Source organism: Saccopteryx bilineata, chromosome 5 (assembly GCF_036850765.1).
Source record: "Saccopteryx bilineata isolate mSacBil1 chromosome 5, mSacBil1_pri_phased_curated, whole genome shotgun sequence".
Taxonomy (NCBI): domain Eukaryota; kingdom Metazoa; phylum Chordata; class Mammalia; order Chiroptera; family Emballonuridae; genus Saccopteryx; species Saccopteryx bilineata.
Genome location: NC_089494.1, coordinates 68,588,361 through 68,605,385, shown reverse-complemented (window position 1 = coordinate 68,605,385; position 17,025 = coordinate 68,588,361). Strand labels below are relative to the sequence as shown.

Genomic DNA, 17,025 nt, shown 5'->3' with positions numbered 1-17,025 from the left:
TTCTGTAACTATCTATTAAGCCCATGAGAATTAATGTGTCATTTAAAGTCACTGTTTCCTTGTTTATTTTCTGTCTGATCTAACTATTGATGTCAATGAGCTGTTAAAGAACTCTCCTCTTACTGTTTAACTGTAACTCTCCCCCTTTGTATCTGTTTCATATATGTATTTGCTTTATGTATTTAGGTGCTCCTACATTGGGTAGGTAGATAACCACAAGTGCTGATTATAAGTGTTATATCCTCTTCCCTTTATCATTATGAAATGCCCTTCTTTTGTTGCTTGTTACAATCCTTGTTTTAAAGTTTATTTTGTCTAGTATAAGTACTGCTATCCCAACTTTCTTTTTATTTCCATAAAATATATTTTTCCGTCTCTGCACTTTTACTCTGTCTTCCTATCTTAAATAAACTTCTTGTAAGTAGCATATGTACAGATGTGTTTTTTATCCATCAACCTTCCTCTGTCTTTTGATTGGAGCATTTAGTCCATTTATATTTAAAGTGATATGAATAGATAAGTACTCATTGCTATTTTATTGGGGGTTTTTTTTTGTTCTTCTTCTCTGCTCCTTTCTTATTCCCTTACTCTCTTTTCTTGTACACTGAATGCTTTATTTAGTGATGGTTTGGGTTCACATTTCTTTATTTTTATACATCTATTATCGGAGATACATACACACACACACACTATGAGGATCATGTACAACAAGCTATGTTTATAGCAATCTATTTTAAGTTGACAGTTGCTTAATTTGAACACATTCTAAAAGCACTACATTTTTACCCACCTTTATTTTTTTGATACATTTCACATCTTTTGTGTGCTTGTATCCCTTTACTATTATACTTATACAGGGTCTTACCTTTGTCATTTAATCTTCATATGAGCTTTATAATTGCATGATCTACTACTTTTTCTAAATCTTTGAGTTTTTTCATTTGTATATTTTCTTTTTCTTTTTGGCTTTTCCTCTTAATGAAGTCTCTTTAACACTTCTTATAGTGCCATTTCAGATGATGAGTTCCTTTTGCTTTGGCTTGTCTGGGACCCACTGTCTTTTTCAATTCTGAATGATAATGTTGCTGGGCAGAGTATTTTTGCTTGTAACTTTCTCTTTCATCACTTTGAAGATACTGTGCTATTTCTTCTAGTCTACAAAGTTTCTGCTGAAAAATCAGCTAATTGTTATGGGAAAATCCCTTGTACTTAACTAGCAGCTTTTCTCTTGCTGCTCTTAAGATTCTCTGACTTTGGGCATTTTAATTGTGATGTTTCTTGGTTCGGAGCTCTTTGGATTCTTTTTGTGGAACTCTGTTTTTCCTGTCCTTTGTAGGTGTAGATTTGATGTGTTTGTGGGAGGAGGTAAGTTCAGGGTTTTCCCATGTCACCATTCAAGACCCCTCTTTAGCACTCTGGTTTTAAATTTGATTTGAGAGAGAAACATTTATTTCTTCCGCGTATCTATGCAGTCATTGGTTGATTCTTGTAAGAGCACTGACCAGAGACCAAACCCGTGTCAGGATGGTGCTGAAACCACCTGCCGGCCGGGGCAAGTAGTCCTGCAGTTTTAATTCAGTTTTAATTCAAAGACTGCATAAAATATGAACGTTTCTTCCTCATTTTCTTCGGCTAATTCAAGTTGTCAAATCTGATTCTCTGTGACTGAAATGGATGCCTTATTATAAATTCCTCCAGAACACTTTCCTCTAGTTAATTGGTACTAGGCATTTTTATGAAAGTGCTAAAGATCACTATAGCAATGCAAATAATACCTAGAGGAGGAACAAAACAATGTGACACAAAATCTTTGTGCAAGACTTTTATTTTCCTTTTACCTTTGCAGTCATCTTTGAGTAATCGTTGTGTAAACAATAGAATGGAATGATATTACATTAAATTGTATGCAAATGGCTCTAGAACACCTTAACAATTATGACAAGGCAATTATAAATAACTTTTCTTTTTCCTTAGTAATATATATTTGCTTTTTAAAGGACATTAAAGAGCTGCCATATCTAGGGTTAGCAAGGGAAGAGCAAATGGTACCATCCTGGGAGCCCACCTCCCTGAAAGTTCAGATTCCAATTTTAAAAATCCTAAGGGTTATATTCAATAATATAGAGTCAAGCAGAGGGCTACTTGAGTTGAAAGTATTTATTCTTGAAACTTAACAGCATTTGACCTTTTAGTCATTGCACACCCCCCTCCTTTTATTTTCACTCCAACTGGGTATTCTGCAGAATTTCAAGAAAAATTGAGATTCTGGTATTTTTAAGTTTATCAACCTTTGGGACAACAAATCCTATCATTTAAGGAAGTCAAATCAGAGATGGGTACATAATTAGCAATTTAATAGAATGGCAACATTTTATATCACATTCTAAATGTTTCAATGAAGCAAAACTTACAGATGCCACTTTATGTAGAGGACATTTTAGAACTGAGACTATTCTAGAGTAAAGCAGCCTCAGGCACATTCTTAATATGAAAGTTTGCAAGGCACCTCCCTCTCCCAAGAGACAGTCAGATTGTGGATTGGTTTTTAGACAAACAAACCAAAAGAATAAGCATCCTAGTTCTTTATTCAGTCATTTCAAAAATCAGAAGTTATAAATACTCCAAAGATAGACCTGAAACTTTTGTTTAAATAACAAGAGATTTACTGCAAGAAGCATATAATCAAAACCTTTTCTTCTCATAGCTAAGGTGTGTAATGCATAAATATATGAAAAATAAAATTCACAGTTTTAAAACTAGAATTCAAGTTTGGCTAATAAATCTTAATAAGTATATTAATTTCTAAATACAACATAAACGAGGCAGCATTGTCAGATATACAGTTAAAGTATAACAGAAAGAACAACAATGAAAGAATAGCTTCTGATAGAAAAAATTCCTTTTGTTGCCAATAAATAGAACCACCTGAGTGTATTTCAGATTCTTTTTACTTAAGGGATATCCAAATTAATTGCTAAGAATATTAAATAGCTTTTGGAAAAATTAGCAACAGTCGTGCAGCTGTGGCATTTGCTTGTTCTTATATTGTGGATTGCTAGAGAATAAAGCAGAACTCGGAGTGTTAAGTTAAAAAAATTCTTTTTTATCCCATTTCATCAAAGCTGGCCTCTTCACAATCTTCCGATTTTGCTGGGAACTGGGAGTGAGGGGGTGGGGAGGATGTTGGAGGGTAAGGCTATGGGGAGTGTGATCAGGGGAGCAATGATAGATCGGGGCATACCAAGGGACATGTATCAGCTGACACTCAACTGAGCAAACCCGATCAGCTTCACTTCGTCAGGAATCTCAGATCCATCACAGCCGGAGGCCTGAAAATGGGGAGAAAGAAAAACAAACCCTTGAGTGCTGGTTTGTCACTGCTGGTTTTTTTTATAGACTTGTTCATGTGATGGCAAAACCAAGCAAAGGCATATTCAATGTAAGACCGTGTGTCCTCCCTTCTTCCAGGAGAATCAAACTCACAAAGGAATGGTGGGAGCTAACTGCTGTAAGAAACCTGGTCATCATGCTATCAAGTACAGAGAAGGGCGGGGTGACGTGTTACTGCTAATCACACTGTGCCCAGGCTCTCAGCTGTGGGACTGCCAAGAAACTGCATCCCAGTTTTCAACAACTAAAGTGATTTTTAAATATACTTTCAACTCAGAGCTCCTTAATACTTTTAAGAATGTATACTATGAAAATGTGCAGAAGAGATCTAACAAGTCACTCGGGGTAATTTGGTTTTTACCAAAATCATCTCCTCTGTAAATCTGGCCAGGATAAAAAAAAGCAGTTACCAAGTAGTGGAATGCCTCTTCATAGGTAACTGCTATTTAAACACCAGAGTAATTTTTATAGGTAAAGGTGCCCTAGTAGATATTTTTCCATAACAGAATTTTATTTTAATAATTTAGGACATATTTATTGCCTAAAATTGGCTCAAATTATAGTATGTCAAATACTTTATTATTTTTCCTCAAGATCAAAAGAAACTGGAAATAAGCTATTGCCTATCAAACCTCTGACCAGTCCTAATTCCTAAGTTCTATTTTCCTTCTCACCTCTCTCACACAGACATACACACATCACAACAGTACATAAATCAGAACTGGACAATATATAAGCACCGGAAGTGGAGAGAAAAAATCTGATGAGTGACTGGAAATGGGCAACTAGTTACCAAAAGACTACACAAACCTTTTCTTGACCTAATTCTTGCTAAATTATTGTCAAAATAATTAGTTTCGTGGATGAAAGAAAATCCCTTTCCAAACATCACCATGTGCCTGCTTAGCACCGCTCCACAGAGCAGCACATAAACTCAGCCCTTTGTTGACCCTGCGTTTTCCTTTAAAATAAGCAGCTAATTAGAACACATAACTTGAATATTTTAAAATAATTACCTTTAAAATAACATTCAGTGTGAGTAGTTATGCTTATATAAGAAAATCAGTAGCCTAAAGGGTAGGAACATTAGTTAGCATTTAAAAAATTTACTTTGTGCTCTATCCAATGATTTCCCTAGTTATACTCGACAGATAAATTATTCACCAAAGTACAATTTTCATTGTTTGTAGTGCCAGGGGCTACAGATCAGAGACATTCCTTTCCTTATGCCTTTTAACAAAGTACTATAGGCACAGAAGACTTTTCTGCTGAGATTTTTCTGGTGGGTGTTTTCATACTGATACTGCAATATTCACCTCTCCTACTGATTTTCTCATTCTACTATCCCTTTCTTTATCTCCCTAACCCTTCCCTTCTACTGCTTAGCTACTGTGTGTGAACAATGTCATTTACTCAACCCACTCAATGGGGGCAGAGACAATCTGTATAATTAAGAGACAACTGCCATACGTCTGAGGACAAACTGCTACTGGCAACACGAAGGTCAGACTGGCAGGTGTAAAGCACATCAGGGCACTTGGAAGCTACGTCAGGAATTTGGTAATGTGAATAGCAGGAGGTTAAAATGATTAGAAAGAAAAACAAAAGACCCAGTAGCGGTTTTACCAAATAGAAATAAAATAAAAATACTAAATTTTTTTTGTGAAGAGTATTGGAAGTGAGAATTTACAAGAGGGGGTGGTTAAACCAGTGATCATTGTGGGTGCATCACACAGGGAGTCTTCCGGGAGTCCACCTCCCACCCTCTGTCCCCAGTGCCTCCAGCAGCCACGCTGGAAGGTACTGCTCCCGGCAAAGAGGCACAGGCCAGGCTGCCTGGCTCTGCTTCCAGGCACTCGGCCCTTCCTCGGTGCTATTCTCCCGTAACCAAAGCTGAGTCCTTGTCTATGGTTTGGTTGCAAAACACTAATGGGGCAATATGTAAATGATTCTGAAATCCAGAGAAAAGGAAGCAGAGACCCTCAAAGCAGCATTTCTCAAATCTTATGGTCTCACAGGATCCCTTAAAAATTACCGAGAGTTTCAAAACCTTATGTTTATGTGGGTTATATTTACTGTACTAAATTTTCCTAGAAATTAAAACAAAAATTTTACATATTTTAATGTTCAAATGTTATTAAAATATATTTAAAGACTAAACATGTTTATTATGTAGGTTATATGTATTTATTATACTGCCTTAGAAATTAAAAAGGAAATTTCTAAAATATTTTTACTAAATCCATTAAACACAAAAAAAACCCATTACATGCTAATATAAACTCTTCATGAAAAGTAACAATTTATGCCAAAACAAAAGAAAAATTTGCGAAAATTGACATTGCTTTACATTTAGCAAATCTTTTAAATGTCTTAATAGAAGACGGTTGGATTCTCATACCTGCTTCTGCATTTAATCTATTGCTTTATTGTTTTCCATGAATATTTTAACAGCCTCCTAGTTACTATATTTTTCGCTCCATAAGACACACATTTTTCCCCCAAAAGTGGAGGGGAAAATGCCCGTACATTATGGAGTGAATGTATTTTTTTTTTTTTTTTAGCTGCTGCAGGTTCCCGGACAACTAGGAGAGTATTTGAACATTAAAGTCTCTTCTTATTTGTTAATAACAATACTAATGGTTGTTAATACTGCTGTTGAAATATTATTGTGGTAAATTTTATTAAATATTTTAACACACCATTTCGTTCAAAATATTTTTTTTCTTACTTCCCTCCTTAAAACCCTAGGTGCGTCTTATGGTCAGTGCGTCTTATGGAGCAAAAAATACGGTACTTGTGGACACTGTTTGTTACTATACCAAAACTGGCCAAGAGGTAGTTTCTTAAAACTTAGCTGTTATCTGGAATCTGAAACCACAGCATTGAACTTTCCATACTTTGCTATATTGCAATACACTGGTCGACCCTGCAGTTTGAATGGATCTTTAATTAATTATAGTTGATATACAATATTATATTAGTTTCAGATGTATAATATAGTGATTAGACACTTGAATAACTTACAAAGTGATAACCCCAATACATCTAGTACCAATCTGATACCATGCATAGTTACAAAAATTTTATTGACTATATTCCCTTTCCTATGACTGTTTTTATAACTGGTAATTTATACTTAATCCCTTCACCTTTTTCAACTACCCCCCACTCTCATCTGACAATCATCAATTTGTTCTCTGTATCTGTGATTTTGTTTCTAGTTTGTTGGCCTGTTCTTGTTTTTTTCTTGTTTTCTGCTACCTTGTCTTCCAGATTGCTGATTTGATCTTCTACTTCATTTAACCTGCTGTTGAATTCTTCTAATGTATTCTCTATGTCAGTTATTGTATTCTTCATTTATGACTTTTTAAAAAAATTCTCAATGAGTTCATCTATTCTTTCCCTAAGTTAATTGAGAATTCTTTTAACCAGTATTTGAACTCTGTACTGGTAGATTGCTTGGCTCCATTTCATTTAGCTCTTTTTCTGGTGATGTGTCCTGTTCTTTCATTTGGGATATGTTACATAGTAGGGGTCCTATAGGTCCCAGTGTTGTAATCTCCCTGGCCACCTGAGCACTTCAGCAGGGACACGTGTATGGGTTTTGTGTGCCTACCTGTTGTAGCTGAGCCTTGATTGCTGTTGGCATATCAGTGGGTGGCACTGATCCTCAGGATGACTGGGTATGAGGGCTGGCAATGACTACAGTGGGCAAGCTTTTCTACAAGAGCTAACCCCACAGAGTGGGAGTTACTTAAGCAGAGCTCAGATGCCAGCTGAGTCTATCCTTTGGATTTGTTTGTGGAGATGGTTAGGTGGTGTTCTGGTGGGTCTGGAGCTTCCTGGGAGGTGCTCAGAGCAGGTCAAGGTCACCCTCCATTTATGCCCACCTTGGGGTCACCTGGTGGAAGCTACAAAGGGATTTGTGGTTGGTTGCCACTTGTAATAGACTTAGAGGCACTTGGGGGAGGCTATGCTGTGATCCAAGGATGGCTGCCACAACTACTGAGGTAGGGACCCTTTGGTGGGTACCACTATATGGACTGAGGACAGCCAACACTGGCTGCCACTTATGCCAGGCTTAGGGCCACCTGATGGAAGTTACAATGCCAGTTGAGACCAGTCATCAATTGTGCCAAGCTTGGATCTGCTCAGTAAGCGGTACAGGGCACACTGAGGCCAGCTGCTGCTTGTCTGGGATTTGTGGACTTCTGAGAGATTTTGGAAAGTTCACAGTGTGAGCAGAGGCAGGCTGCTTGTGTGAAAAAGCCACTAGCAGACTTGGGCCTGATGTGTGAGTTGGGTGTGGTTGGGGGTCTCAGGGAATCACCAGTGCCGAGGGGAACAGTGTCAGCCAGCTTAATGGAGATTCAGATTTGGTACAGGCCTGCTGGCTGGGTTGGAGGAAAGAACTCAACAAAGGAGCAATGATGCCTGCCAGTATTTCTGACCCCTCTAGCCTTTGCCTTGAGGCTAGTTAATTCATGTCCTTTCTCCTGACTTTTTTTGAGCCTCTGCCCCTGCACTAGAGCTCAGAGCAAGTGAGTTTGTGAGTGAGGGAGTCCCTGTGCGAGCTCTTCTAAAGGAACTCCTGGGTCTCCAGCAGCCCTCTTCTCACTCATATGCAACTCTCACTAGTTTTCACAGCCTGATGCTATGGGGACTCCTCTTCCTGGTACAGGTGCCCCAGGCTGGGAGCCCTCCTCCTCAGGAGGGATCTGTGCAGCCAAGATCGTTCTCCTGATTCTAAACTGCCATGTGTGGGTGTGGGACTTGCTGGTTCTGTGTATCCGCCCTCCCAATAGTCTTGTCATGGCTGCTTCTTTATACCCTTAGTTACAGAACTTCTGTTCAGCTCGTTTCCATGTGGTTCCCAATGACAGCTGTTCTATAATATTGATGTGGTCATGGGAGGAGGCAAGCACAGCATTTACTTACTCCGTTATCTTGCATGGAAGTCTGAATGGATCTTTTACCCATGCATGATTTTTCAGCATGACTGAGTTATGGAGATTTTCCAATATCGACATATTTCATTATACAATATCAACATGTCATCATACTATGTTAACAAATCGTATTCATTAATATCACCCATCTCATCAGAAAAGTCTTTCCTGGCGGGGGGGGGGGCTGTCAAATATAAAGTGGCAGACACAGTTTTCCAAAATCCTTTTTTTGTTCAAAAGCGAACATTTTTTATTGACAATAAGTAATGTTAGTTGTTTTCCTTGAACTGCCAGGCTTACTTGGTTCATTTTGGAAAAGTCTGCCACATCCCTTGTCTGAATAGCCAGTTTGTCAGCTATTCTTCTAAGTAAAAATGGTATTTCATGGAAAATAAGGAGGGAAATGAGTAGTTCAGCTCACAACTCAGTCTTAAAAATGCTTTTCCTGGACACGATCGCTGTATTTCAGCATACTGAAGAAGTGCCCTGCTCATCAGACAGATTCAAAACACGTGTCCTCAAGCAGAGATTTAATAAAATCTATAATGTTGCCTGCTTTACTAGGAAAGTTCTTAAATAAAACTGGCTTTGTTGTATTTTTTATTTTTTTAGTGACTGTGTGCACGGCTTTGATGGCTACTATACAGTCCCGTGTTGCTGCCTTGGTCCACACTGACATTAGCAGTATTCCCCACTATGGCTTTTCCTCCATCAACACAATGGAAAACGTAAGTAACACCTTAGTATTATTGGGAAGAGTTTTCACACCCAGTATCTCCTAAAAAGGGTGTCAAGGAACCCCAGAATTCCAGGACCCCCACTTTGTGAACCCCAGCTTCAAAGGGAAATGTATACATGAGCAGGAACTTAGCATGCCAGTAGAATGATGCGTGCTTTCACTCGTGTCTGTACCTCTGAAAATGCCCAGCTCTGGACCCATCCTGCTGGACCAGCAGGTTTGGCCGCTGCCTGAATCCTCCACTACCAACCACAAGGATTTCCTTCACCTCAAACCCTGGGTGCACTCTGGACCCACCCAGAGAGTTTGAAAACATAGCAATGCCCCTGTTCACCCCAGAGGTTGCGACTGATCTGAGGGTAGGCCTGGGCACTGGGATGTTTTGAGCTCCCGATGCGATTCATAGGCCTGGTAGAGTTTGAGAATCACTGTGCTACCCTACTGAGTGCCTCCATGTTTCCTTTGAAGCAATGGTCCCCAAACCATAGCCTGCATCAGACTCACCTAGAGAGCTTGTTAAAGCCCACAGATTCCTTAGGCCTCAGCTGGGCCCTGGAATTTATATTTTTATCAAGTTTCTAGTTTCCAGGTAAAGCTGACACTGCCAGGATTGGGGCCACTGTTTCAGACTTAGAGGTGGAGAGCTGCAACACGGACCTTCCTGAACTGAAAGGTTCCAGCTTTACGCTCTTTGGAAAATGTCACCTTAGTCATGCAGCCTCCAGGTATGTCAAAGCTGAAAGCCTCTATTAATAAGGCCCTTTTATTGTTAATTACTGAAATGCTCAGGAAATTGCTATCTGCAAGGCATGTTATTCAACCTCAGTAACTAAAATCCGTACTGCTCATGGAAATGTGTACCAGCTGGATGGTAATTACATGGATTTACAATCTGCATTCTATCTTCAAGGGCAAGTTAAATCTCTTACTTCCTATTTTCACTAACGCAACTTCAAAAAATTCTACATGAAAGCAGCAAGAATCATTTGCTTTACAAAATTACAAGGTAGCGAATTAAAAACTGATTTAAAAAACAGTTATAGGCCCTGGCCGGTTGGCTCAGCGGTAGAGCGTCGGCCTGGCGTGCAGGGGACCTGGGTTCGATTCCCGGCCAGGGCACATAGGAGAAGCGCCCATTTGCTTCTCCACCCCCACCCCCTCCTTCCTCTCTGTCTCTCTCTTCCCCTCCTGCAGCCAAGGCTCCATTGGAGCAAAGATGGCCCGGGCGCTGGGGATGGCTCCTTGGCCTCTGCCCCAGGCGCTAGAGTGGCTCTGGTCGCGGCAGAGCGACGCCCCGGAGGGGCAGAGCATCGCCCCCTGGTGGGCAGAGCGTCGCCCCTGGTGGGCGTGCCGGGTGGATGGATCCTGGTCGGGCGCATGCGGGAGTCTGTCTGACTGTCTCTCCCCGTTTCCAGCTTCAGAAAAATACAAAAAAAAACCCCAAAAACAGTTATAAAGCTTTCTGTTACGGCTTACAACAACAGCAAAACAGTACAGATATCTCAAACCCAAAACACAATATACTTGAGCTGCAATGCTCTCTATGCCTGAACCACTTTGTTAAAAGTGATTTAAAAGAAAAGTTTCTGATCTGCCTGTCCCTGGCTATGTCAACAATGGATATCACACTTCAATTATCTGTCAAATGAATCTAAAGATCTCAAAAGCTAAAGATTGGGCAGAGAAAAAAAGTAAACGCACCTCTTTATGAAACCAATATCCGTTCACCTGTGCCATTGTTTTTCTTACACAAGCTGACAGACAAGATAAGAACAGACACATTTTCAAACTTGAACCAAGTATTTCTAATAGCTGTGGGAGTGGGAAGAGGAGAGAGACTGGAGAAGGAGCCTTCACGTGGGATGCTTCTCAGGGAGTGTGTTCAAAATTCCCAGAGCCCAGGCTGCACCAAGAGCACCCGGTGTAGGACTGGGCACTAGTAATTTTTTAAAGTGTCCCTGTCATGCCCTGAGTGAAACCACTGTCTAGTTCTTTAGGCAAATGCCAGGCCCCTAATGCTCTCCTTTAGAAAGCAAAGAAAGGCCTGAGATTCTAATGATAAACAGCTGAGAGATAAAGGGCTCCAAGTAGCAGTGGCTTATGAGGAAAAATGCTTATGAAATACTTTGATCTTTTACTCTTCAGTAAAATAACCAATTTGATAATGAAGGCAAATTTGAATTTCTGTTTTTTTACCAAGATGTTACTGTCCTATTGAGATCAGACTGAAGTTTTTCTAAATGAGATTTGTATTTTTCTGACATAATTTGATTATTACCAGGCCCCTGTTGTGCCAGCCACTGTGCCAGGTCCTGGGGATCCAAGACAGAAATCTCCATCCACTTGAAGTCTCTAGATTTATTAGAGCTACAAATAAGATTGTACACAGTTTCAATATAATGTAATCCCTATGGGGGAGAATACAGGAGCACCTAAGCCAGGACTGGAAATCAGAGAAAGTAAAAATCAGGCTGCAAATTGGGACAGGCCTAGGCACTGGTGAGACAGAGGCCTAGAGAAGTGGGGAAACAGGGTCTTTTAGTAAGACGGACATGCAAAGGACCAACAGATGAAAACAGGAGGGAACAGGGAGACAGAATGAATGGATGAGGGTGCGGGGTGGGGCACACTGGGGAGGCAGAGAGCAGACCTAAAGAGAGGTCCGATCGGGGAGGGCTTCCTTAGCCACGTCCAGGGGGCTGAGTTTCAGATGACGGTGGTGGAGAACCACTCAAGTATTTGGAGCATTTGGGAACTGCAGAAGAATTACTCTGGCTGTCGCCACAGAGTGCTACATAGAGGTGGCACACTATAGGCAGGAAGATCAGCTGGGACAATAGGAGGATGCCACCAGGATGCTGGAAATGGGGATGAACAGGACAGAATCAAGAAGATACTGTAATAAACTGATTAGCGTAGGAGGAGGAGTTTCACACTATTATTCTGCTTAGAGAATCTAGTAGCCCTGTTTATAAAACCTGCGGTAGCAGAAAAGGGTCAAAGGTACTCTTCCTGTTTTATAGGGAAGCAAGTTTAGAGACAGTGGGAATAAGCTGGCGCGAAAGTGTAGACTCTCATCTCTCTGTTTACATGTTCAAAATTAGGAAAATGTTCTTGAGGAGGTGTAATTTCTTTCTAATGGTGTAAAAAATTAATAAAGAAACATGAATATGATCCTGGCAGGCTGGCTCAGTGGTAGAGTGTCAGTCTGGCATGTGGAAGTCCCAGGTTCAACTTCCGGCCAGGGCACACGGGAAGCACCCATCTGCTTCTGCACCCTTCCCCCTCTACTTTCTCTCTATCTCTCTCTCTCTTCCCCTCCCACAGCCAAGGCTCCATTGGAGCAAAGTTGGCCCGGGCGCTGGGGATGGCTCCATGGCCTCTGGCTCAGGTGCTAGAATGGCTCCAGTAAGAATAGAGCAACAACCCAGATGGACAGAGCATCGCCCCCTAGTGGACATGCCGGATGGATCCTGGTAGGGCGCATGCAGGAATCTGTCTCTCTGCCTCCCAGCATCTCACTTCAGAAAAAACCAAAACAAAACAAAACAAAAACATAAATATTGCCTGAAATGTTGGCACAGGCTGCCATTCTCTCATCAATATATTTTCATATAAAGGAAACATGTTTACAAAGATGTGGGTGAATTAGAAACATAAGAGTTGACAGAAGAATCCCAAGCAAGGAGGTAAAATTTTCATTTGTCAATTTATCACTCTCATTCTACCTGAATAAAATGTTTAATTATCAGAACAAAGAATTTCTTCAGATAAAATAAAAACACAAAGATTTTCAGAGGATTTATCACATAGACTACCTACCTGAAATTAGATGAGAAGCAAGACCTGCAAAGTTAAGTAAGCACCAGGCTTACATTTACTGTAACTAATAACCATTTAGCATCTTTGGCTACATGCCTTTTCTGTTAAATTCTCACAAGAAATAAAACAGACAGATCATCAATACACGTTGTATACAGCAAAGTATTGGTCATCTAGACCTTAAATTGCTTGCAGCATTCTGACTGGCCCGTGGTAAGATTAATTAATAGTTTAGAAATCAGTCACCATGTGTTGTTTGTTAAAACGTTTAAGAAATAGTCACTTTTGACTATTTGGACTGCTCTCCACTTCGGGCCGTGACCACCCACTCTCAGTTTTACAATGACCCCAGAATGCTCAGTATTCTGCACTTCTGTGCCCACCCCAGTTATTAAATTAAAAATCCATGGTGCAGAAAAACTGCTGGAACATCTCTTCTCTGCGAGAACCTGTGACTGTGGTTTGAAATGTGGAGTTAGAATGTTGTCTATGTTCACTAGCCTTCAGCGAGCTGTTCTACAATTGCTTGCAATTACCTACACCATTTCTAACATAACCAGCCTCAATGTATGAAAAGTTAGAAATATACAGCTTTAGCTTCAGGAATGCTTTAGTAAATGTTGTAGCAAACTGTACACTAAATGACTCATTTTAAAATTATAAATTAATTGTATCAAGGGCCGGTCAGAATGCTGCAAGCAATTTCAGGTCTTGATGACCGACCCTTTGTGTACAACACCTATTTGCTGCCTAATCACTATGTTGTACACCTCTAACTAATATATGTTAACTTTCATTGAAAACAAAATAAAATGCTCGTCTAAAAAATTATTGAAAACTCTGATATACATCATCCAAACAACAAATGTCATAATCCTAGAAAAAAGCAGTGTTGTTTGGAATTCAGTCTGATTTTGTTCTATATGGTCACGTGGCCATACAAACTGGAAGCACAGTGGTATGGCGTTCAAGATTACCCAAGCGGCCACTCTGCATAAAGGATGTGATGGTAAAAGAACAAGCTACGCTGATGGGAAATTTCTGGCCATGAGCAGAAAATACTCCGAAATGCTGAACAGGAAATGAGGGATGAAAGAATGGATCCTCAAAGAAAAAGACAGCAGCAACAAAATTACAGAGCAGGGTATGAACGTCTATTATTATTTGATGGCACAGCAAAATATTTACCTTCTTTCTATAACTTTCCACTTACCAACTTAAATGTCAAGGTTTTTAAAGCTTTGGGATCATCTACAATCTTCTGTAAATTAGCAGCCACTGTAAAATACAAACATGAAGAAAGGTGTCCAAATTATTTCCAGTAACAATAAATTTTCACATCAATGATTCAGAAAATTTGACTAATGATGCAATTAGTTGCAAAATCATTTCTTTTCACAGACATGAAATCCATATAAATGACCAAAGTACTCTCATATATTTTCTACACCAACTTATATCTTCAGCACATCTGAATTAATAATATATAGTTAATTTAGAATTAACTGTACCTTGACCTTTCAGAAAATTAAATGAGAAATTACTTTCTGATGGAAAGTAAAAATGATACCTGTATTTCCCCGATTTGGTTTTTTTCAACACTCATTGCTAAGAAATGTGTCAGCCAGGAGGGGGCAGCACAAAACCCAGAGGAGAGGTACTGCAAGGCCTTCTCTGGAAATAACAGGTCAGCACATTTGAACTCCTGTTCTATAAATTTACTCAAATCTCTGCGCCCATGTTTACCAAAGCCACAAAATACAGTGGACATCCTTTATGACTTGGGCACATGGTTTAAGGTTTTCAGAACACAGTGATCTATCAAACCAGTGAAGAACCACCCTGAACAATTCCCAAGTCAGCTGACCAGGGTTCAAGCACTAGAGTGGAGCTCAATAGTGAAGATATGTTTTCGCTATGAGCCAGATTCATGCGAGACCCGTCCCATTCTCCATGCTGTCATGATGGATGTGACACTCTAGTGGAGGAGTCAGCTCTTCCTCCTCCCTCCTCTGCCGTAGGGTACAGTTTGTGAATAATATGACCCAAAGGCAGCGGTGACAGAAATTTAATACCTCTTCTTTCCACATCCAAAGTTACAAGTATAAAATACTGAAAAGCAAGCCAGGGCTATTGATAAGGGAAGGAGAAGTTACTATCAAAGAATTGGGGAAGAAGGTCCCGTTTTTCCATTATCAAATTATCTGCTGCTTCAGTAATTAGCTATCTGAAAAGTTATCGTAATATATATCCTTAAGATGAAAAACAGAAATATTTTGAGAAAAATGTTTCAAGTAGAAAGCTTGTCAGTAGAAAGAAACCTGCCAATTGTATTTTTCTCTAAGGTTAACTGGACACTAAATACAGAGGTTTTAGGCAAATCAGTTCACTTCATTTCATCCATCAGCTACAAAGGGGAAACAATGAAAAGTTACATACAGCAGTCCCCTCACTGACAGGGGCGGGCTCCCCGACCCCAGGGGTGCCTGAAACTGGGGGCAGTCCAGACCTGGAGAGTCTGTTTCCCTATGTGTATACATGTGTTTTCACTCAAAGGAAGCACTCTACAGCTTCTGTGTTACACACCTGAATTGCCAGCGTCACACCTCTTGGCTTGGGGCCATTATTAATCAAAAAAGAGTTACCTGAATATAAGCTCTGTGGTACTGCGACAGTCAGTACAATAACCAGGATGGCACTAAGTGACTAACCAGTGGGGGACCGTATGTGGGGTGGGTAAGCTGGACAAAGAGAGGAGGAGTCGTATCAGGGTTGGGACAGAACTGAACAGAGCTGGACAGTGTAAAATTTTGTCACACTACTCAGAACAGAGTGCAATTTAAAACTTAGGAATCGTTTATTTCTGGAATCTTCCATTTAATATTTTCAGACTGTGGTTGACCATGGGTAACTGAAACTGCAGAAAACAAAACCATGGATAAAGGGGGACTACTGTACTCAACATGGCCTATTTCTATAGACCATAATTACAAGCAACATTTTATCTTCTGTTGCCTTCTTACCACGTAAATTCTGAGCGATCTGCAAAGTTTCACTGATGGTAACAGCTCTCTCCTGCTCACCTTTTTCTCCTCTTTCTTTTGCCCACACAAGCCAAACTCAGGTATACCCTGGGCCACTTATCTGTACCATTATCATCACCAAACTTCTCTTGGCCTCCTCCACAGTTTCTGGACAGATTTCAGATACTAAAACCGCCCGGTAATCCACGCCAGGAACACGAGCATGGAGGGAAGCTGTGCTGTAAAATGCTGTTCACTAGAGCCAGTCTTCATGATGTCAGGGCACCCTGACCACATGCAACTGCATAGCTCAACACAGTCACCATGTTCTTAAAACATGAAAGTGTTTTAAGAGCTCCTAGGATTTGGGCTGTTTTCACGAGTGGCCATAGTGTCTTCATACGAATTTCAGTCCTTTCATGAATGTCTCCGTTAATGTGGATGATTTACTGCTTTGTTCTGGGTCATCTATTTCCAGTCTGTTCTCGCTTGTGCTGTGAAGAGCGGAGCTCCGCCCTGCACTAATTCATACCCCCTCTCTGGGGTACACGCGTCTGTGCTGAGGCCAGTTTCCCAGGAGCATGGCTAAGCAAGTGGGGGACCCAGGGCAAGGCTGAGCTGCTGGCGTCTTGAACAATCATGCCAGAAATCACAGTCCTCGACTGTGAACCTCAGAGACATTAGAAATTCAAATTCTGTCTTCAGCTCAAAGCAAAAATAGCAAAACTGGCCTCTTACCTGATTACTTATCCCAGCTGCTAGGCTTATTTTCAATTTAGTTGATTCTAATTTGTTGTAAAGTGCTATAAAATACCTTCATTTAACTGACATCACATAAAATCCAGGGTGATGCTAATTTCTTTCCCAGTAGTAATGCTCATTAAAAGGATGGGTGTCACTGTTTTCTCCCTTCTCCTGACTGTGCACCTGGGTTTCAAAAATAAAAAATCACCTACCTGGAACGTGAGCTGAGAAGAAAGGGCTGGATAAGGCTGGTTGTTACTTTAGAGCTTCTCAAGTTTATGCTCATAACACTGAACTTCAGTTTCTAGGTATTGTAGTTTCCAAAAAAATAGGGGGCTCTGAACCTGTTTACTCA

At 40.3% G+C, this 17,025-nt stretch overlaps 1 protein-coding gene across 4 annotated transcripts in view; it reads right to left on the bottom strand.

Annotated features, from left to right (window-relative positions):
• Window positions 1-2,567: 2,567 nt before the first annotated feature.
• The window catches only part of STK39 (serine/threonine kinase 39), a 335,094-nt gene continuing 320,636 nt past the window's right edge, over window positions 2,568-17,025 (bottom strand). For all 4 annotated transcript variants that reach the window (XM_066279983.1, XM_066279985.1, XM_066279984.1 and 1 more), the window contains exons 17-18: window positions 14,117-14,181; window positions 2,568-3,329 (exon numbers count right to left, since the gene is read on the bottom strand). In XM_066279983.1, coding sequence (XP_066136080.1) covers window positions 3,255-3,329; window positions 14,117-14,181 — 140 coding nt within the window. In that variant the 3' untranslated portion in view covers window positions 2,568-3,254. The remainder of the gene's footprint in view (window positions 3,330-14,116; window positions 14,182-17,025) is intronic.